The following is a 23026-nucleotide window of genomic DNA, read 5'->3' on the forward strand; positions in this document are numbered from 1 at the left end:
GATGACATATAGTATATCAAGTATAAAAGAGACATCATACTTCAAAGAAGAAACAGATGAATAAAACTGTGAAAAAAATGGGGGGTCAGAAATTGATGATAAAATACTTCAGTATCTTTGAGTGTGTCGCAGATAAACTTATTGGTATGCAAAAATATACAACACTTGAAAATAAATCAGATGAAGTGATTGTCTACATAGCAATAGCATAGTTCACGGATTACATAATCCAAAGAAGTAACAATGGGATCTAGCAACGAACGCAATTTTGTAAAAAGGAACTAGTATAAAATAGCTTAAGCTAGAAGATAGTACTCTACAAGAAAGGGAAAAAAGAAGTCGCATTAGGGAACATTGAATATTGAAGTTCTAGGAGACGAAAATTAGTAAAGATTTAGAAGTACAACCGAAACTACCACAAGTGCTCCAAGAAGACGAAGAAACCAAATAAACGGGTATCCTAAAAAACAAGAAATTAAGAAAGACGACAGATGGGAAATAATAAGAAAAATGAATGCTAAGAACTTAAGAAAGAACAGAGAGGAGCTTCTATTATGAGGTGCAAGACGATCAGACTGAAACACAGAACATTATATATTTTAAATTTATGATTTATCAAAACCATTGAAAGAAGCTTGAATCAGTGAAATAATTCTCAACGAAAAGAATAGAGGGGCAGAAAAATTGTTTGTATTACAGGTCTGATAATAAGCCCCATTAAAGATGTGACGGTAGTTAATATAATTCAGCAGTGTATGAAAAGTAGAATAAAAATATTATTTTATAGCAAACAATTATTAGTAGCAATAAGTTGTAATTATAAATTAGCCACTGTGGAAACTTATTTGCTCCTGTAATGAGATTAACATCTTTGTACACTGATTAAATTAGTAGACACAAAAGAAATGATTATCGCATAATAAAGAAACTGTTATACAATGACATAATTGTATATTGCATATTTAAATGAAAATGTGATAGTAATAGTATAAATGTAACAACAGGAGACTTAATACAAGAGAATGAGTATATAACATATGAACTTAAAATAATTATGGTTTAAACAATCCGGTACATGCTAGAATATCGAATTATAATAAATAATAGACCGAGCAGGATTTCAAGTTACAAAATGACTCATACATATAAAATTAATTACATGAAAAATTTAAAACAAATAATCTCACGAGTTAGTAAGTAGACACTCCGTAAACCTTTAGTAACCTGAATATTACGTAAATGTACTTTGTAAATTGTTCAAATGCAACTTTGTACGAAATTGTAATATTTATTATTATTATTATATGCATGTATAAGTAAGTATGTATATGTATATATTACTAATTAATAATTTATAAATAAATTATGGAGTAACATTTACTTTGACTTAAACTATAAAAGTATGATAAATATTATAATATCATATTTTATATACAGATATATTGTAATTTATGTGATTTATTACAGAACTGTGAATTTACGTAAATCGACTATTATGTAAGTCGAAAAGTCGGCGCTTACTGTAAACAGACGCACACGCTGATCACTTTTTGATTACAGTTCATACTGATTCTTGTATGAATATCATAGTACAAAAAATTTACCATCATACGATTTTCAAGAAAATAAATATTAAGAATTTATTTATGTATATTGAAATAACAATGATACTTTGAAAACATGGGAAAAATCTGAGTAACTCGGTAACTGCATAATAGTAACACGGTAAGAGACTTCCAGGGCTTATTAAAACGTAAAAGTTATTGATTAAATAATGACTGTATCTCTTCTGTATGTGTTTGTTAGAACCACAATAAAATATATTTCTTGTGTAAATTATTTTTAAAAATATAGCAAAGATTCAAGGAAAATTTATTTCACAATAATAAAAATACTGTCTAGATACTTAATATTTATCCACCAAGATGATTAAAATAGAGTATGAAGATTGAAATCAATTATGAAGATTGAAATAGATCGCGAATAATAGATGTAAATGCTAGAATATTGCATTCTTAAGAACAATATTAGAAGATTTAAGAACAATATTGCATTCTTGTCGATCTACGCTTTTATACTTTGTATATTATAACCTCTTGCCGCTATATTAATACTGTACGGGCTAAATAAACCACATAAAATGTAAAATAGACATCATAACTCTTTTATTCTATTAAATCATCCATGAACTAAAATTTCAAACATTTATTACTTCGTTCAAAAAGCAGACTATATAACATGTTGGAAGAACCCAAAGTTTCGAAGATGTAAAGTTGGGAAACGAGTGGCTTAGTACAAAATTAAATGTTCGAATACAATAAAATCTGTCTGAAAAGTTAATCTTAAGTAATGTTTATAAATGCGACGAAATATAACTTACTGTTACAATCAAATTAGTTTACGTCATCAACCGATAGAGATTTAGTGAATAATTGTACAATTTATATAATAATTATGTTTAAAAATTAAAAAAAAAAAAAATGAGAATGCCTGTACGTTTGTGAAAGTGCAAAAGTAAAAAGTTAGCAGGTTTGTTTCATTGATAGTTTGAAACATATATAGAAAAGCTTATACCTGAAGTTCTTAAGCTTATTTAAAATTTCGTTATAAAAATATGGTAGCTTAAGAATGAGGTTCTACGCCATGGCTTCATCAATTTTACAATCTTCTTGGGAATCCCAAATTCTTCTCAGTTATTGTACAGTATCCCTTTTAAAGTCATGAACCTTCTTAAACTACATGTTTCATGAAAGAGAAATAAACTGAATCAAGGTCACCTTAATATTCCTCTATTTTCATCCACTCTTCCTTCATAGTTCTAACTTGTAACGTGTTACTACGTAGAACGAAGAACATCTTCTTCCAAAATACACGTACAAAATTTTAGAAGTCACTAAATTTTCTTCTTGATGAATAGTTACGATTTTCTTGCAGAGTTGATTAATAAAAACTTTTAAAAACATAATTATAAGCTCAATGAAATTCTGCAATGTAATGTTTTAAAACAATTTATTACACTTTTATCACTTTTATTATTAGACAGCTGACAGCTTAAACTTATATTCACAGTACATGAATGTTTATCTATCTTCGTAACAAGGTACTTTCTATCAGGGTGGAAAAAAATCATGATTTTTTTTTTTAAAAAATCATTTTTGTTGATTTTTTTTTTTTTAAATCGATTTTTTTGATTTAAATCAAATCTTTCTCCTCGTATAATACAAGTCGCGAACTGAAGAAAAAACATTAGGAATTAGTATTAAATGCTAATTATGCCATTTAAGTGAAAATATTGAGGTTGAATTTTGAATTATCCCCAATCGTTAACCTATATCAATCCCAAGCAATGTTTCTTAACCCTTTTAAATTATGGCTCTTTTTAAAGGTAAATTATAGACTTTCAGTCAAGCAGCTACAGCATCATCCCTATTTATCCTAGGATCATGGTACATACATCACTCTCTTTAGAATAGAACAGATTTTGAAACAGTAACATTCACATCTCCCTATCATGTCCTTGAAGCGGGAAATTTTGAGAGTAATAGTCATTTTTTTTCTTTTTTTCTTTTTTTTACTATTTTTAAATTTTTTTTATCCCTTCTGGATTCCTCTGTGTTAACGCACAGATCTCAAAATCAACTGGGAAATACTAAGGGGTGTACTAAATGTGTGTACAAATTTTCAAGCTTCTATCTTGAGTAGTAAGGGTGACGAAATTTAACAGTGAGCTAAGAACATTCCCACAAGGCCCCAGATGACCCGGATGTAATATAAAATTTTCCTCACACATCCCTATTTATCCTAGGATCATGATTTGTACATTATTCTCTTCAGATTAAAACAAATTTTCAAACGGTACCCTTCAAAAGTTTCCATCATGTATCTGGGGCGGGTAAATCACGAAAAAAGGAATTTTCTATTAAATATATATATATTACCTCTGTGGACACCTTCCTCTGTTTTAAGGCAGAGATCTGAAACAAATCTGAAAAATACTGAGGGGTGCACTGAGTAAATGTGCAAAATTTCAATCTTGTAGGTGCAAAAGTATTCTAAACCTGCGAAAAATAATACTCCCATCCCAGATTCCCGTATATAACAGGATCTCAGGTAACAGTTTCCTGAGACATCCCTATTTATCCTAGGAGCATAGTACGTACATCATTTTCTTCAGAATAGAACAGCCTTTCAAACGGTACCATTCATATGCCTCCATCTAAGGCGGGAAAATCACGAAAAAAGTTTTTTTTTTTTTGTTAAAAATATCCTTTTTTAAAACATGTTTGCCCCTCTGGACCCCGCTGTTTCCACGCAGAGATCTGAAAACATCTGAAAATTATTAAGGGATGCACTGAACGAGTGTGCAAAATTTCAGTCTTCTGAATGCAAAAGGTAACCTGCCAAAAAATAATAATAATACGCATAATAAAAAATATCTTTTTAAATTTATGACGTCATCACACACTATGCTTGAACGCAGAAAGGCGTGAAAGCATATGTAACGTGTTCTAAAATGCCTCTAGTCTTGAAGAAAACGAAGTAAAAAGCTTTATTGGTACTTTTTAAATCGAATAATGAAGATTCTATCTTATCACCTAAAAATAGGTGATATCATTTAAAAGGCTAAGCATTAAGGAAAAAGTACAGCAACGTTTATCAAAATGACACTTTTTTCCACAAAAGTTACTGATATTTGGCATTTGATTTTTTTTAAAGAACTCAGAACTAGCTTGCGGCATGAAATATATAAATTTCGCCTAAAATTATAAATTTAACAAAAAAAAAAAAAAAAAAAAAGATTTGGAGGGGATAGGACCCCTTTAAATACGTCCTATTATCTGGGAACAAACAAACAGACAGCACAAAAAAGAATTTTCGTCTTAAATGTTGATGGTGATTTCCCCGTTGAAATAGTTAACGATTTTAAAACCCAAACCCAATGTTACGAAAAGAAGAAAGCAGGATTGCTCCCTTACCTGTTCAAAACGGGATTTTCCCTAATCATTCTCGCATGACACCTGTTTTCATACTATACTGTACATTTGAGTCTTATTGTATTATGATTATTAACTTTCATAATCGAAATAACAGAACAGAAACGGGATTTTACTTAAATTAATTTATTTAGGAATTTGATTTAAATCAACGATTTTTATTTAAAAAATCAAGTGATTTAAATCTTGATTTAAATCGTGATTTAAATCAGACTGATTTAAATCAATCCACCCTGCTTTTTATGTATAATTTTTAGTAGATCATGTGTCTCAATTTGCTCCTATAATACAGGTAATTCCAAGTGTGCTTCTTTTAACTGCAAGTCATTGATAACACATAATAAAAGGAATTTTATTATCAATTAAAGTATCTAAAGCAAATTTATCTCATTGTTCCTGGTTTGAAGCTGCTGATTTTTGTGAATTATATTGTGAGTATAGAAAATAAGTTGAAAGTTGATTTTGCAAACAGCTCTACCCAAATTCCGAATCTTGAAAACCTTTCAGAGTACATTTGTGACTGAAAATAGAGCGCACTCACTCATTACTGCAATTTAAAATCTAATATCCCTCTTGATTCCTTTGGTGGACTCCTCCTATCAGCTCTCTCTTTAGTCTGTAAATCTAACAATAAGCCTCAAATCTTCATTATTTCCTATGACTCTACGAGGGAATGCCGAAAAGTTTATCATATTGATGGAGATGTGCTAATAATGTAAAAATTCGCAGAATTATAGGTTGGCACCTCGTTAATCCTTGTGTTACCTTTATTGCTCCTGTTGAATTGATATTACAACCAGAGAACTAGACGGCGGCAGTATGCTGAACAAAACTGAACATCGAGCTCTGAATAGGTTCCTCCATCTTCAAGGAAAATAGGAAAAAAACGATATATGAAGAGATGGTAGTTGTGTATCGTGAGGAACGCCCATCTTATGACACAGTGAAACATTGGAAGAGAAAATTCAAATATGGTCGCACAAGTCTACAGAATGACTCAATGGAAAGTCGTCGCTCAACGGCTAAAAATCCAAGTGTTATGGCAAAAGTTGGTTAGCTAAAGTATGAAGATAGACGTGTGATCAAATGTTTAGCTAGGGAGTTGGACATTAGTAGGGGTGCACTCACATCATATTACTTGGCATTCTGAATATGAGGAAAGTGGAATCAAAGTGTATTTCAAGATTAATATCACCTTTTCAAGAAACAGTAAAGTGTGAAATGTGACAAAGCTTTTCGAACGTATACACAAAAAAAGGATGCTTTAGTAAACAGATGCGACTATGGATGGATGGTAGGTGTATCTATTTGACCCTAAAATCGAAGAGATGAGTAGAATATGGAAGCACACCTCTTCTATCACCTCCAAAAAGGTAAAAATACAGCGTTAGTTCATCAAAGTCATGTGCGTGTTTAGGGACCATAAAGGTACGATCTTACTGATTATTTACAAAAAGGAGCTACAAGCACAAGAACACATTACAGAAACCTGCTGCAGAAGTTGGATAATACTATCAAAGCAAAGAGATGGGGCAAACCCCAAAAGATGTGTTGCTGCTAGCGGAAAATGAACCGGTACATTGAGCAGCACAAAACCTCGTTCTTGAGCAACTATATGGCTACGAACGCCTGCAACCCACCATTCACCCGATCTGGCTCCGTCTGATTACCTAGGTCAGTAATACGATGGAAACCTGATTTACCTCCAACTTTCGGAGGTTTTTATGTATTAACACTGATCCATAGATGTAAGAAACATAAGGCAACGCGGGATGAACCTATAGAGGACTTGTCTGTGAACCAAAGTGTAGATTACTAGTTCATCTCTACAATGGTGACGTTAGGAGTTTTCTGGCATTTCCTCGTACTTTGGTATGTCTGTCTTCGTGGATTTCATAGATCATTCCAACAGAGAAACTGGTTGAGCAAAGCATGAGTGAGTAATCGCTTTTCTGTACCGTATGTTCGTACCTTATTTAATGTTGTGTTGAACATTCTTCTCCGACTTGGATTGCATTTTATTAAACAAAATTAAAATACACATCCTCTAACTACGAATCTCCTATATTTCTATATTAAGATTTTTATTTTAACTTTAGAATCTTAATAATGTTGTACTCACTTGAATCTTTCAGACATTTTCGAAAGCACGCTTCGATATTTGTGAACAATTCTTCACAAAGAGACTCCATCTCAGACCTGAAAGTATCAAAACCAGCAATTATATCATCATTCATTGCATTTAAATCGGTATATAGTGGTATATACATATTCATTTTGAAGTACGAGTTTTCATAATACCGTTTTCAACTGAAATGTAAATGGTCATCTTACATGTATGAACGTTTCTATTACCCCATTTCGACAAAATCCATCACTGTGATGATTAACTTAACTGATCAAGGTATTTTCTGAAATATATGTTACAAGCTTGTAAGAAAACCAGCGTTAGTAACTGTATAACGCTCTTCCTTTGCAATCAGTAGGACCCTGAGTTCGAATCATGCATCCAACCATCGTAAAATTCTTCCTCAATCTTACCAATGAATACTGTGGTGGTATCTCAACATACAGATTTTGGCTGTTTTTCTTCCAAACTACATTCTTATGTGAAACAGTGTGAAGCATCTTCACAATTTATCTGGGACCTTCTTAATACATACACAAATATAGTTAAACGCCTGCAGGAACGTGAGTGTAGAAATAAATGCAGAGTAAACTAAACACACAGAAATTCGTCGTGGCCATAATACTGCAAATTATGGGCACATTAAAATATCAAAAAATTATCTTGACAAAGTGAAGTCTAATGTGGACCTAAGATAAACAATAACAGACCAAAACTATATCCACGAAAAAATTACATGTTGGCTGAAGTCAAACAATTCGAATTACGAGGGGCAATCAAAAAATTCCCGGAATTTCGTTATAATTATTTATTACCACAATATAAGTACACATTCACTAGAACAAAATCCGCCTTATTTAGCTGCGGTAGTAATCCGCCTTATTTAGCTGCGAAACTTTATTCACCATTTGATTGGTGATGTGTTTAAATAATATTACAGTAAGATTGTTGAAACTATGTTTAATTCCTGAAAATAAGACGCTTTTTCAAGTTTGTAAACGGATTTTCCATTCAAACCAACACACAGCAATGAAGATGGTGAAGTAAAGCTTATAGATTTTGTAAAATCAATTTCTTCAGTTATACGCAATGAATTTTAGAATTAAAAAATATTTTCTGAATATCTCCAGATAATAATAAATGGATTCGTGAGTTCCCCGAAAAGGTAGCAAGAGTGTGGAAGTAAGGTATCGAAAATTTTTGACCAATAAAACTGGCAAATTAAAATTAGATAGAAGTTGCCTAATTCATTGACTAATTCTCAAGAAACACACCCGACTAATAGTTTAAGTAACGATTTGTTGCCACAACTAAATGACAGTTGATTTGTATGTTTTCAAATCAAGATCTTATAATAAAACACATGGAATTTACTCTACCATTAAATCATATTATACATAAAGTAACCGGCTTCCAACATGGTAGTCATCGAGTGAAGGATGTTGAATGATTTATTAACAAACAGGAATGGAAAATAAAACAGACTTACCAAGCACTTCCGTATTCGGTTCTTACCTACAGTATGTAATCTCGTGTATTCTCTCTATTTTTATATTTACATATTGTGTATTTAAATTTAATATCATTACAGTAGAAACTAGTGTAATTCTGATTCCTACAAAACCATTTGTTTCAAACAACAATTAGAGGTGTACAGTCTGATAGTCCAGCTTTCAGTTCTACTTATAAAGCTACTTCTAACGAATTAACATTTAATAGTCTAACTGACGAAGTAACACATGACTCATCAAACATACAATTCATAGGTTTACAAAATAAAATAAAATAAAATAAACAATAGAAAAGAAAAGTTCTGTTGCAGTTCAAACGAAAATCGTTTCCTTTCCAGTTTTATACTGTTCTACCTTAGAAGAAAGGATTAAGGTAGCCCCAAACTGCGTTTTTTGCTTTCTTTTTCCTTTTTCTTTTTCTTTTTCTTTCTTTCTTTTTTTCTTTTTTTTGTTACTGTTGGAAATTTGTTTTTTGTTTTGTATGAGTGAGCTGCAAGTATTTCATTTCTGGGACTGATCCCAAACGCTTAGTTAGTCTGTGGAATTATTGGATGTCACAAACAACAAATGGACAGTGATCTACAGCACCATCGAAACCTGGACAGATCGTTTTGAGACTGGTCACTTCAATATTGAAAATGGCCTCACAATGAGCATCATTCAACTGAAATAAGCTCGGCAACTTGTGATGTTGTCCATGAACTGATCCCTGAAGACAGATAAATATCAGCCAAAATATAGTCCAGCTACTGAATACTTCATGCAATATGTTGGGTTCATTATCAATAGTTAACTGAACAGTGATCGCAAGCTTTGAGCAGTAAATGCCAGAATACCTGTAGAGCCCGCACAAGGCCCACGCGAAAGATATGTCTCGCGTCCTTATACTTCAATAAATAATGTGCTTTTTAAATGTTTCACTTTTACAGTTATTTTTTATCGAAAATAATTTAGACCTACAGTAAAGTATCAGCCTACCGTTGTGAGCAAAAGAGCAATGTAATTGTAATTTAAGCGGCTAGTAAAAAAACTATCACGTCCTACGTACAGAAATTTTCGCCCTAATCTTTACTGGGGAGGGAGAAAGGGGGCGCCAAGTTATAGATTTGAATCTGACAAAATTTTCCCTTGGATTGCTCCTTGTCTAAACAGTAATCATAAGAAGAAACGAGTTGAAGCATCCATGATAATTTTGGCCCATTTCGAGGCTAGCACTCCAAACATTTTGATCCTATTTGAAACTGAAGATGAAACCTAACTCCATATCTATGAGTCTGAGACAAAGAATCAGTCAATGGAGTGGTGCCACTCCAGATCTCTGTAGCCAAAGGAGTTTCGCACCTAAAAATCTGCAAACAAGGTCATCGCATAATTTTCTGGTACAAAAATGTATTCTGCTGGTAGTCTACTTACCACGGAGCTCTTAATATCATCGGCAAATATTATGCTAACTTATTGGACCAGTTGCGCCAAATCAAAAGACATTTCATTTTGAACAACAATTGTCCAGCTCATATGTCCCACATTGTGGCTGCCAAATTGAATACCCTGGGATTCCAATTGGTCCGCCATCCCCTGGACTGGTCCGCCACCCTGACCTATATCCTTTTATTATTTTGTTCTCAAACTAAGGAAACACCTCATGTGACATTATTTTAAAGACATTACTGACGTCCAACATATTCAACTTGATTTCAGACTCAATTAAAGGAATTATATTAGCAGAGTTAGAAGACCTGCAACACCGCTGTACCAAGTGGTTAAGTCTCAGAAGGAAATGTTAAATAGCTGTGTAATTTCATCTCTCTAGCTCTATTCTCTCTGGGCTAAGCTAGGAACTTTTTAGCAGTCTACGTATAAATACTTCGTAAATAAATAAATTACAAAAAAGGGATAAAAAGGAATAGTTAAAATATTAAGATACCATGCACAAAAGATTGCCTCGCCTGCCCTGCAAAGTGGCTAAAAGGTTATAGCAGAAGACAATGCTACGAAAAATGAAGTAAGTTGTGAGAGAGCAAAGAGATACAAGAGGCAGTTGAGTCTGTTCCCTAGTAAGTCCGTAACAATTGGCCACAGCAGGGAGAAGTGCAGACTGAAAAATATAAAGAAAGGAAAAGCAAATTGTTACCACTTTCGATTTTAGTAGAACAATACGAATGAAGATGCTATATTTTCTTAAGACGCTAAATAGATTACAAGAAACATATTTTCGATCTCTATCACCGCTTTTGCTCATACCAGCTGACATTTAGCAGACAGATGGACATAGCCGTTCTATACAACTTCCGATATTTATGCAGAGCAGAGTTTGGAAGTCTAATAAATTTTCCAATATGATAGAAATCATAAAAGTACTAAAAACAAGAAAGAACAAGATGTAGAGTATACTCTAGGCTACTTACCTAATTGTAACTCGTGAACAAAATCAAGAATTTATACAAAAAGCGGAAAGCAACAATACAACTTTTTTCCAAAAGTGCTCTGATAAATTTGAGGAAAGAATCACATTTTCCTTACTGCGGGGTGAAATTACCATTAGTTAATTTCAAGAATCAATACGATAGAAATAAACAAATTAATTTAAATAAAGAAATAAATTAAAAGGAAAAGACTAAGAGCAATCTTTCTGGAACTAACAGCAAAATACATAAAGAAATTTATTATTATTATTTATTCAACTAAGGGAAGAAAACCCATTCAAAACATAATACAGAACAAGAAGATATTTAAGCGAATATATACTTTTTTTTACCAGTTTTATATTATGAAAATCTATAGTATGATGGTCACACATCACAACACATGTACAAGGTTAAAAAAAATATTTCCTACCTCTTCATCTCTCCGCAAATATTTATGTTTTCAATGATATTCTCAACATTGTAGGGAATGTTCTTAGGGTTTGCTGACATTCGCTTTTTTAGTTTCTCTGCTTCTTCCAGAAGTTTAAGATAGGCACGGTCAGTTTTGCTGAGTTTAATTCCATTCTTCGACGATATTTCAGTTGCAAAATGATTAGCTATGATGTCATCAATTTTACGTCCACCCAGCAAAGGATTAGAAGCACGGCTCAATATCTAGAATAAAAAGCATTAGATAACTTAAATATAATGTACGCGTAATTTCTACATAATGTTCATGTGCAAAGAGACATTCTCCTATTTTGAAGAAAAACTGCGAATTGTATAGACCTTAGGGCAGCGGTTTCCAACCTTGTTTAGCTGACGATACACTTTACTGAAAACTCACATCTCGACATACTTGCTTTTTATTAATAATAATATATATTATAATAGTGGAAAATAAGTTTCTATATAATAATGACTATGTAGTACTGCATATTCCTGCTGTCGGAGGCATTAACGTACAGCCTATCGTCAAATCGATTGTACTTCATGATGTTTAGATTCTAAAATTTCGCGACACACTCTATAAGACTGCGGGACACATCAATAGTCAAGACACCGGTTGGGAACACTGCCTTAAGGCATTACATGATTAATTGCATACGATAACAGTAGAAAATATGAAAAAGAAGCGTAATTATTTTCTTCAGTAGATATACACATTTAAAGTGATGTGAAAAATTAAATTTGGAGAGCAACTTTAAATCTACGACTACTATAACAATGAGTAACCTAACTCGTAGCTATTTTTAGTACCAAACAAAACTTACTTCAAAGCAAACCATAAGATGATTTTAAGCTACAGATAAGGTACAACTATGAATGGATAATTATATACCAAATCACCGCACAGAAAGAAGAAAAATGGCAATTTTTAACCTCAACTCTTGATCTGTTAATGAAGTATGTTGGGACAACACTCAAAAATTAACATTAATCTGAAATTTTAATATTGATGTAAACGAAGTATAAACTTCGAATGCAGAAGTCTAACAAGCTTATTATTATTATTATTATTATTATTATTATTATTATTATTATTATTATTATTATTATTATTATTATTATTATTATTATTATTATTATTATTAATAATAATAATAATAATAATAGTAGTAGTAGTAGTAGTAGTAGTAGTAGTAGTAGTAACAAAAAATCGCAGGTTACATGGTAACCACATGTTTGTGTATTGTGTAAATCATGGAAAGGTAAAAATACAATAGACTTCGGAATAAAATTTGGCGTAGAACACTAATATGATGAACACGTAAAATTAATATGTGAGACGGTACGGAATCTTAAGTATTTCTTTTAATTCAATATAAGAAATTTTAAAAATACTAACGTTTATATTTGTTTGTATGAAGTCTTACTACTCCAAAACTAAAATATTTATCTTTAATGTAGAACTCTATAGCGGAAGCACACCCTCAAACGATAAAGCGAATAGAAAAAAATATTTACTAAATATTTGTTTATTCAAAGTTCACACAATCTTAAGGCTTTTACTTGTAAGCGATAGGCAATATTTTTTTAGTCTTGACTTAGCAAAAAGAGAGCTGTGTTAAGATATCAAACAATAGTAGAAAATTAAAAAAAAAAAATGCCTGTATATACAGGGTGTTTGAAAAAGAATTCCCTAGTTTTAAGTATACATTTAATTGGGAAATGAATGAAAACTTACATCAATGAGTATATATCATGAAAGAGAATCCCTTCAAGTTTTGTTTAATGTTGGTAGACTTCAACGTGAGATCCATTTGTAGCCCTGCACACGTCGAGACCTAGACTACCGGTTTCCTTGAAAGACTTTAACCAATGACGGATAGTTTTTGCTGTAGGTGGTTCACCACCATACTGACGTCTAAAATTACGTTGCACTGTTATAATTGACTCAGTTTTCACAAGCCAAATAACACACTGCGCTTTCTGTTGCGGAGTACACATTGTTGCTGAGTTGCTCTGCACTGCACGCCTGCATGGATTGAACTGAGGAAACAGAGGAGAAAAAACAGCACTGGTGCTGTCTCAAGGTCAAGCAGATCTGCTAATTGCAGGGGAGCCAAACTTGGAGAGTTGATGAATCAAACACCACAAACTAGAATAATGTATGTCACTTTGTACAGATTCTAGGACACATTAAAACTAGGGAGTTCTTTCTCAAACACACTGTATTTCGTTCAACCATTTTGATTGAACACTCCCAGTTTTAGAACACGACAAAGAATGATATACATGATAACTAATAAGCCTATTTTATGTACATGATAATTAAGAACTACGGGAAAATATGACAATATAAAATATCTCACTAATCGTACCTTCATGTTCTTGAATAATTTAATGTTAGTAAAAGCATTATAGCAAATGAAAAAAAAAAAAAAACTCAAATTCTGTAAATCTGATGGAGATTTCCTACTTGCACTTGTGCCTATATATAGTTTTAATGTGATAAGTACTATACTGGTTGTTAAAACGTTTTATAATTCCAAACTATGCTATGCATACGTGTCGGAAGTCTTATAGAACGACTTGGTTCGTCCGTCCGTCTGTCGACAGATATCAGAGCAAAAAGACAAGAGATATCGAGATGAGGTTTTTTGCAATCGATTCACCGTCTCAAGGATAGGTTATCAAAGCAAAAACGGTAACAGATACCGTGATGAGATTTACTGAGATCGATTTTGCGTCCCAAGGATAGGTTTTGTCTCCTCCGTTTATTCTCTATTCAAACCGGAAGTGGTACAAATTAGTCATTTCCGTTTTCAATGTTTATTGCCACGAACAAAAATAGTATCAGATAGCGAAAAGCTGTTTCTTGCAAATGATTCAGCTTCTCAAGACAACATATCATAACTAACCGCAAGACTCTACTGAAACCGAAAGTGGTTCAAATTCACTATTACTTCCCGTTTCAATACCAGTTTCGACGTTTATCACTATAGAACAAAAATGGTAACAGACAGAAAGAATCTTTTTTTTTTTTTTTTTTTTTGTAAACCATTCACCGACTAAACAGAACACATCATAACTATCTACAACACTCTACCCAAACCGGAAGTGGTTCAAACTTAATATTACTTCCGGTTTCAATATTGGTTTTCGTAGAGCAAAAATTGCAAATACTATCAAGATACACTTTTTGCAATCGATTTAGCGTCCGAAGAATAAATTTCATCTGCTCCGTTAATCCTTTACTCGAATCGGAAGTGGTTCAAATTAGGCACATCCGGTTTTAACATTTGCAACCATAAAACAAAAATGGTAATAGATAGCGACAAGCAGTTTTCTGCAAATGGTTCACCGTCTCAGAAGATATATCATAACTATCCACAACACTGTACAGAAGCCGGAGGTGGTTTAAATTTACTATTCCTTCTGGTTTTAATACTGATTTCCGTAGAGCAAAACCATTATGCGCTATCAAGATGAGGATTTTTGCAATCGATTCAACGTCCCAAGAATAGGTTCCATCTGATCCGATAGCCCTCTATTCAAACTGGAAGTCAGTGGCGTAGCAATAGGGTAGGCAGGGTAGGCACTCTCTACGGGCGCAGGCCATTTCGGTATAGTAGGGGGCGCCTCAGGTTTTTAATTAAAAAAGAAGCAAATTGTATAAATGGACCCTCAAGTTTTTGCTGTGTTCATTTCCGAACATGGCAAGAATAAAAAATTCCTGCTCACTTCGTTGGCGTATCAAATTATTCACATTACTGTAAACTCGTGGAGGTTATAGCACTGTATGATTAACAAATTAATCCTCATGTATTAATAAGATATCAGTCCTATATTACATGTACTGAGCTTACTAACTTCAAATAAAATCCCCCTGCTCAACAGACTTTCAATAATAATGACAAATTCTATAATTTATAAGATGTGGATTAAAACGAGTTAAAAAGTGTTGCCATGATTATGAAGCACAACAACAATTGCTACGTACCGCGGCTACCCAGAACCAAGCCAAGAACCAAGAGTCGATCAAACCGGGCAACTGCCCTGGGCGCCAACGTCAGGGGGCGCTCAACCGAGCACCCCAAAATAACTTTTCGAACGTATTTTCTAATATCACTGTAATAAAATTTAGGCCAGGACTAAGTGGTAGGGGGGCAAAAGACATCTTTGTCGGGTGAAAATTTTGCCTTCGTCCGCTCCTGATACTGACTAAGATTACGTAATGTTAAATGGATGAGAATACTGACCTATTTTGGCTCTAAACTCAACGTTATTGGAGAGTAATAATTAGCTGATTTTTTTTTTTTTTTTTTTTTTTTTTTTTAAAAAAAAAGACCGATTGCAATATAACTTACAGTATTTTTGTAGACATGACAGATAGGGGCACTACCCATCTGAAATGACAGATATTGTTCTTAAAAAAGCAGATTTTGAATTATGGCTCATACATGCCAAAACTACAGAGTACTGTGTATTCTACAAATTAAAATGATGGGAATCGCACATTTTCCAATGAGTAGTACACTTTTCGAAAGAAGGCTGATGTTCTCCAAAAAAGACTATGGTTATGTTATTCTCCCAAGTTGAATGAGGTCTCCTGTGAGCCTTCCTGGCTGTTTGCAGATAGGCGGGTACGAAATTTCCTAGAAGAATGGATTAATGACAAATACATGGAAGAACTTGTTAAGTAAAATAGTAAGGCATGAAAGCTCAGAAAGCCATATTCATTCTGTAAGGGCAAAATCTGCATGGGTCACAAGGCAAACAATGGTAAGCAAGCTCGATTTGGAAATACGAGTGAGCATTAATTATTGGCAGGAAGTATTAAAACGAGTGTTTCGTGTTATCATTTTCCTGTGTTCTGGTAATGTGTCACTTCGTGGTCGAGAATCTGTGAAAGAATACTGCAACTCAGATAATTTTCTTCGAACTATCAGTCATACGACAGAATTTATGAAGTTGTGGACAAACTTTTAGAAGATGACAGGAAGAAAATCAAATATCTAAGCCCATAAATTCAAAATGAAATCATCGATCTCACTGCAAACAAAATTAAGAAAAACATCTGCAATAAGATTCAAGAGCTCCTTTTTTAGCATTAACCTAGATTCAAAAATCGAGCAAGTAAGCATCAACATTCGTTATGTTATCTTCTAAACCTAGTGATCATCTCCTACAGTTCGAAATTCTAGAACCCTTCCTTGAATTTTATGATATGGACGAACACTGCAGAAAATTATGAAGATTTAATACTACCTAGGTAAACGTTCTATTAGAATATGAGATTGAGATTAAGAAGTGCGGTGCGGGGGACAAGGCTACGATGGAGAAGCAGTAATGAGTGGTCGTACTTCTGGCTTGCAAACGTGAATTCAAAAACATGCAAGAATGCCCAATGTGTTTACTGCGCACCACATAATATGAACCTCGTATTATCGGATGCTGCAAAAGTTAACACAGACGCTGTTAATTTCTTTGCCACTTTACAAGATATATGTAACTTCTTTGATAGCAGCGTGAAACGCTGGAAGGCTTTACAAGACTGTATTCCCAAGAATACATCTCCGGAAAATGAAACAACATTCAAGAATCTATCCCAAACACGATGGAATTCAAGTCATAATGTCATGCTTGCACTAAGAAAGAGATATGCGAACATTATGAAATGTCTTAATGTCATGTGCCTTACTGAACAAAAAACAGAAGCAGCTCGTTATAAACTAAAAATGTCAAAGTTCGATTTCGTGGTAATGCTTGTGTTGTGGGAAAAAGTTTTAAGAAACTTTAATGTCGTGTCAAAAAAGCTGCAGAACACTAGTATGTGCTTGACAGAGTGTCAACAAGAACTGAAGAAATGTTATACAATGGTGCAAGATCTTAGAAATAATGTGTCTCAAGTATTCGAGAAAGCCAGTGCTTGTTTGCGCAAATTTGATGTTTCAGGTAAGTTAGAAGAAAGAAGGAAGCTAGTGCCGAAAATATTATTTGATGAATTGGCACAAGATACCCGATTTACTGACCCTGTCGAAGAATTCGAGGTCAAAGTGCTTTGCCTATCCTTGTCTCTGTAATAGTAAACATAAGAGTACGCTTCGAAGGAGTGAGGGAACTTCGTGAAAGATTTTCGTTCTTATGCTCGTCAATGTTACGAACCACTCCTGAACAAGGGATCAACGAGCAGTCTTTTGACTGCGCTTCTGTATGCAAACGATTTATCCAGTGACTTTCCACGAGAAGTGTTGACTTTTAGAGACACTTTTCAAGACATACTTTCAAATCTTTCAACCCACGAACAGATTCTTCATTTTACAGTATTACGGAATCTGACCTCAGCTCAGCATTTCCAAATCGGGTGACTGCGCTTTGTTTATATGTAACTCTTCCTGTTACAGTTGCAACTATCATTCTCTAAGTTAAAATTAATCTAGACATATCTCAGAAACAGTATGATCCAAGAATTCCTTTGGGGTGTGACCAGGGAGGTCCGGAGAAAATTTTCTAGGGAGGGCCCCATCTCCATGGTTGCTATATTACGTCTGGTATTTCTGCTATTTAATACACGTGGTTTGCTATATTAGGTACACATTTTTGTGAACTATTCGCGGTTCGAGACCCACCCTGCCCTCCCCTTCGGACGCCCACGGGTGTAGCCATGCTGAGTATTGAGCGAAAAAGAGCTCATAAATTGAACATATCTGACCTGATAAAAGAATTTGCACAAGCAAAAGTGAGAAATAAGCATTTCTGATTTTGAATACAATTTGTCGATTAAAAAAAAAATGCTTATAAGCGGTTTCACAAGGTTTATTATTTATTTTATAATTATGTAAAATCGTAACATACTATATATATTTATTTGAAATCCTTTTGGTAATACTAGTTGATACATTACCGTTTATTCTATATCACTGCAAGAAAGTCCGAATTTTACATGAGTATATTTTTAATGAAGACGGCACTGTCCAGTTTCCTATTAAATGACATACCACAACAATATTAAAAGAAAAACGGTTAGAGATTTTGCCTAGGGTCGCCAAAGACCATCGTTACGCCACTGCTGGAAGTGGTTAAAATTAGCCACTTCCGTTGTATGGATACTGTGTCCGAGGACTTTATCTTTGATCTTATTACTCTATCGCAAGCTGTACTTGTAAGTGCACTACTTCAAGTTGAGAATTGAATTCGTATAGATTGGGGGTTTTATGTTTACACTGTGAAACGATACCCACTTGTTTAATATTATTACACATTATTATAATTGTCACTTGCTGAAATTACAATATTCTACGTTTACAGGAATGATATTGCGGAAAAACAAAATCGAAATACAAAACAAATACTTACACTAGGAATGTGCAATAATGATGAAAACATTGTTGGAATACATTCTGGACTGCTAATTGACTATATTGGATGTGAAGATAGTGTTCATAATCTAAACTGAAAATCTGGGATAATTATGATAATAAGCCAATATATGCCCTATAATCCAACCTACAAGTGAATTCCTTGGCTGACGCGTCCAATAAAAGTCAGAACAGAGTATGGCATTACTTGGGAAGGTTGTATTACGCTGTTGGAGATGACGAAACATTACCAACTGCCTGACATTCAAGAATACCATGTAAGAGTTTCTGGGACTTTACGTAACTTGCAATTCGGATCTGGCAAAACATTAATGCAATATAGTCTATCATGTATGACAAAACTGGCACGCAAATTGTGCCAAATACGACTCCAATCTTTAGTTGGTAAGTGAGAAATTATCCTCGAGTATGATGGTGCTCCTCCTCTTCTTCTCTAGCATTACAAACAAATTATTGTTTATTATTATTATTGATTGATTTGTTTGTAATTTAACGTCTCTTTAGATAACCGAGACCATAAAACAGGATATACAGCTTAACTTCAGGTTCAAATCACATGAGCTCCCACTGGAAAGCAGACTTTTGTGTTATCATAAAAGATGCGTATGCTAACCGAAAGAAATTTTTAGTAAACTATAAAGGGCGTATCTGACCTATTTATATCATTTCTTCAGGAGTATCTCAGGACTCCAATTTGAGTTCCTTGTTATTTCTTAGGTCTATTAATGATGTATCTAAGAATTAACCTGTAAATATTTGTTGTATGCTAATAATATTGAAATCTTTCATTTTGCTGTTTTAACTCAGGACCATGTAATTCTATAGAAGAATATTAATATTATAGTACACTGATCTTCATTGAATTCTTTATCTTTGAATTTTACTAAGATTCAAATATATCTTATTCAAGGAAAACTAATCCCTCTTTGTATATTATCGGTTCTCAAGATATTCAGTTTCTTACCTATAAATTATCTCGGATACTAAATATTATTGCACAAACATTTTCAAGTTATAATATTTTGCCTAAATATTTTGCAGATTGTACTGAATTAATTTAAAATAATTTTCTGACATGGTTAAGGTGGAAGTTTAAGGAATTTAATGATACGAATTTAACCAATATGCGTAATGTTTTGTACTTTATGTCTAGTTGACAAATGCTGTCTTCTTGATTTGAAATTTTTTCGTAACATTTTTCAGAAAGCCTTTTACTTAGAAGATTTATTCTGATAAGGATTTCTTATTGTCAAAGAAGGAATTTTATTACTCTTATTTGCATCAACTCTTTTTCTAAATTTGCTATTTATAATTGTATAGACAGAGTGAACGAATTTCACACTCTCTTAGATCTATTAATACTTCAACCTAAATTATATATTCCTCGTCAGCAATTTCCTAAGTTTCTTATTAGTCGTTTTGTTTGTTTGTTTTTCTTGTGTATTTATTTCTCTCCTTTTTTCTTCTTTTCTGATGAGTGCGTTTATATTTTGATGTCAATTTGTGTTATGATTTTTCTTATCATTACTTTATGTCAATTTTAAAATGATTTATTTGATCAATAGTTTGTCTTAATTGTATTAACAGATATTACACTTTTTTTTTAGCTAGCTAGCTATAGGAAGCTGGCACCCGTAACAAAGGTATACCCTCTACTAGGGAAAGAGTTTTGACGTAATAAGAATAAGGAGAATTGTTAGTGAGCAAAAGGGCATTAATTAACTTTATTTAACATCAGCAAGCATTCCTTATAATCAGAAGATGCAGTTGATGTCTGATTGGATTTACTGTTTATGAGTAGATTAGTGAAATGAAATTAGGATGAGGTGCGGAAAAACGACACAACACAAAGGAAACAGGGTGGAAAAATCATGATTTTTAAAAATATCATTTTTGTTGATTTTTTTGATTTAAATCAAATCTTTCTCCTCGTATAATACAAGTCGTGAACTGAAGGAAAAACATTAGGAATTAGTATTAAATGTTAATTATGCCATTTAAATGAAAGTATTGGAGTTTAATTTTGAATTAATTTCCAATCGTTAACATATTTAAATCCTAAGCAATGTTTCTTAAGCATTAAGGAAAAAGTACAGCAACATTTATCACAAATGACACTTTTCTTTTCACAAAAGTTACTGATATTTGGCAGGAACATATTTCTAAAAAATCGGAATTAGCTAGCGGCACGAAATACATATAAAGTACATAAATTTCGCCCAAAATTAACTAACTAACTCTATGGCCTATGGAACCCGGAGGTTCAATGCCGCATTCACAAAAGCTTTCCACTGACTTCTACCCTTAGCCAACTGGATCCAGTTTCTATTTTGTACACCTATTTCTGCGAGATCCATCTTAATATTGTTCTCCCATCTGTGCCTAGGTCTCCCTAACGGTCGTTTTCCGATTGGTATTCCAATTAAGACTTTGAAAGCGTTCCTACTTTCTTCCATTCTGTTTACATTGCCTACCCACCTGAGTCTCCTAGACGTGATGACCCTAACAATGTTCGGTAAATCGTATAAATTATGTAATTCCTCGTTATGAAGTTTCCGCTATTCCCGTTCCTTTTAGGTCCGAATATTCGTCTCAGGATCTTGTTCTCAAACACTTTCAGTCTATGCTCTTCCTTCATAGTAAGCGACCATGCTTCGCGACCATACAGAACAACAGGGATGATTATCGTTTTATATATTTTAAGCTTCAAATTCCTCGAAAGAATTCGCGACGACAAGAGATTATGAACTGAATAATGACACGAATTCCCTGCTTTTAGTCGACATTTAATTTCGTCGTGAATATGGTTTTCGTCTGTTAATATTGATCCCAGATAGTTGAAAGTATCCACCTTATCAAAAGTATTATTTGATATTTTCACTCATCCAAAATTTGCCGTATTACGATCCCGAGGAACTTCTATGTATTTAGTACGTAAATTTCGCCTAAAGTTTTAAAATCAGTTTTTTTGTTTGTTTCTTTCTTTCTTTGTTTGTTTGTCTCGTAGAAAGGATCGGATTCCTCTAAATACACCCCTATTATCTGGAAACAAACAAATAGAGGTGGACACGAAAGAATTTTCGTCTTAAATGTCCATGGTGATTTCCCTGTTGGAATAGTTAACGATTTAAAAACCCTACGTTACGAAGAGAAGAAAGCAAGATTCAGCTGTTACCCGTTCAAATCGAGATTTCCTCTAATCATCGTCTGCATGATACTCGTTTTCATACTGTGCTTACATACATTTGAGTCTCATTGTATTATGTTTACTATCTTCCATAATCGAAATTACAGAACAGAAATAACAGAACAGGGATTTTACTATTTTCAATTTAAATTAATTTCGGAATTTGGTTTAATCAACGATTTTTATTTAAAAAATCAAGTGATTTAAATCAGACTAATTTAAATCAATCTCCCCTGAAAGGAAGTGATTAATAAGGCAAATACTGGGTTATAATCATCTGTTCAAGGACAACTCTGGATGTGATGAGATACATGAGAAGGCCTTGTTAGTAACAAGCGGGTTTACTGTTCATGATATGAAGGTAAGATATGGATCGGGATGGTTGACGTGTTTGCTGTCGTATCGTTGGGTGACATATTTAAGACGAAGAGTTTCGAGATTGTAGAGAAGGTGAGAAAGGATGATGCGGTCATACAGTTCACGAGTTGGAGTCGGTAAGCTGACAAGCTGTGGGCGAGGCTGGTCCCAAAAATACTGACAGATATTCACAAAGAGCAAAGAATGGTAGCTGCACGCGATTTTTTGGCCCATTAGAGAAGGATAAGATTACATATGTTCTCACATACTGTCGAAGGATGAAACCTGGATATCGTACGCCACTGGGGAGTCAAAACAGCAGTCAATGCAATGGTGATAGTCTGGTTATCCTAAAGCAAAGCATCATTAGATGACAAAATCATAGCAGCCATGTTTTGGTACAAAAAGGGTGTGATTTTTGTCCCATTCTTGGAACCAGAACAAACAATCACAGAAGACGGTATTGCTGAAAATTGAATAATCTGCGATGTGCCATCCAAAATCTGCGGAAAGGAATGCAGCTCTGGAATTCTTCTGTTCCATCACAACGTCCGCCTACACACAGCTGCTCATACCGTTCACTCAATTCAAAGATTTTGATAGGAACTAGTCAATCAT

At 33.5% G+C, this 23026-nt stretch overlaps 1 protein-coding gene across 2 annotated transcripts in view; it reads right to left on the minus strand.

The window, feature by feature from the left end:
• The window catches only part of LOC145680944 (heat shock protein 110-like), a 241511-nt gene that overhangs the window by 108426 nt on the left and 110059 nt on the right, over window positions 1–23026 (minus strand). For both annotated transcript variants that reach the window (XM_081752153.1, XM_081752152.1), the window contains exons 5-6: window positions 11469–11713; window positions 7117–7193 (exon numbers count right to left, since the gene is read on the minus strand). In XM_081752153.1, the coding sequence (XP_081608279.1) occupies window positions 7117–7193; window positions 11469–11713 (322 nt within the window). The remainder of the gene's footprint in view (window positions 1–7116; window positions 7194–11468; window positions 11714–23026) is intronic.

This window comes from Thermobia domestica, chromosome 3, assembly GCF_964235325.1.
Source record: "Thermobia domestica chromosome 3, izTheDome1.hap1.1, whole genome shotgun sequence".
NCBI lineage: Eukaryota > Metazoa > Arthropoda > Insecta > Zygentoma > Lepismatidae > Thermobia > Thermobia domestica.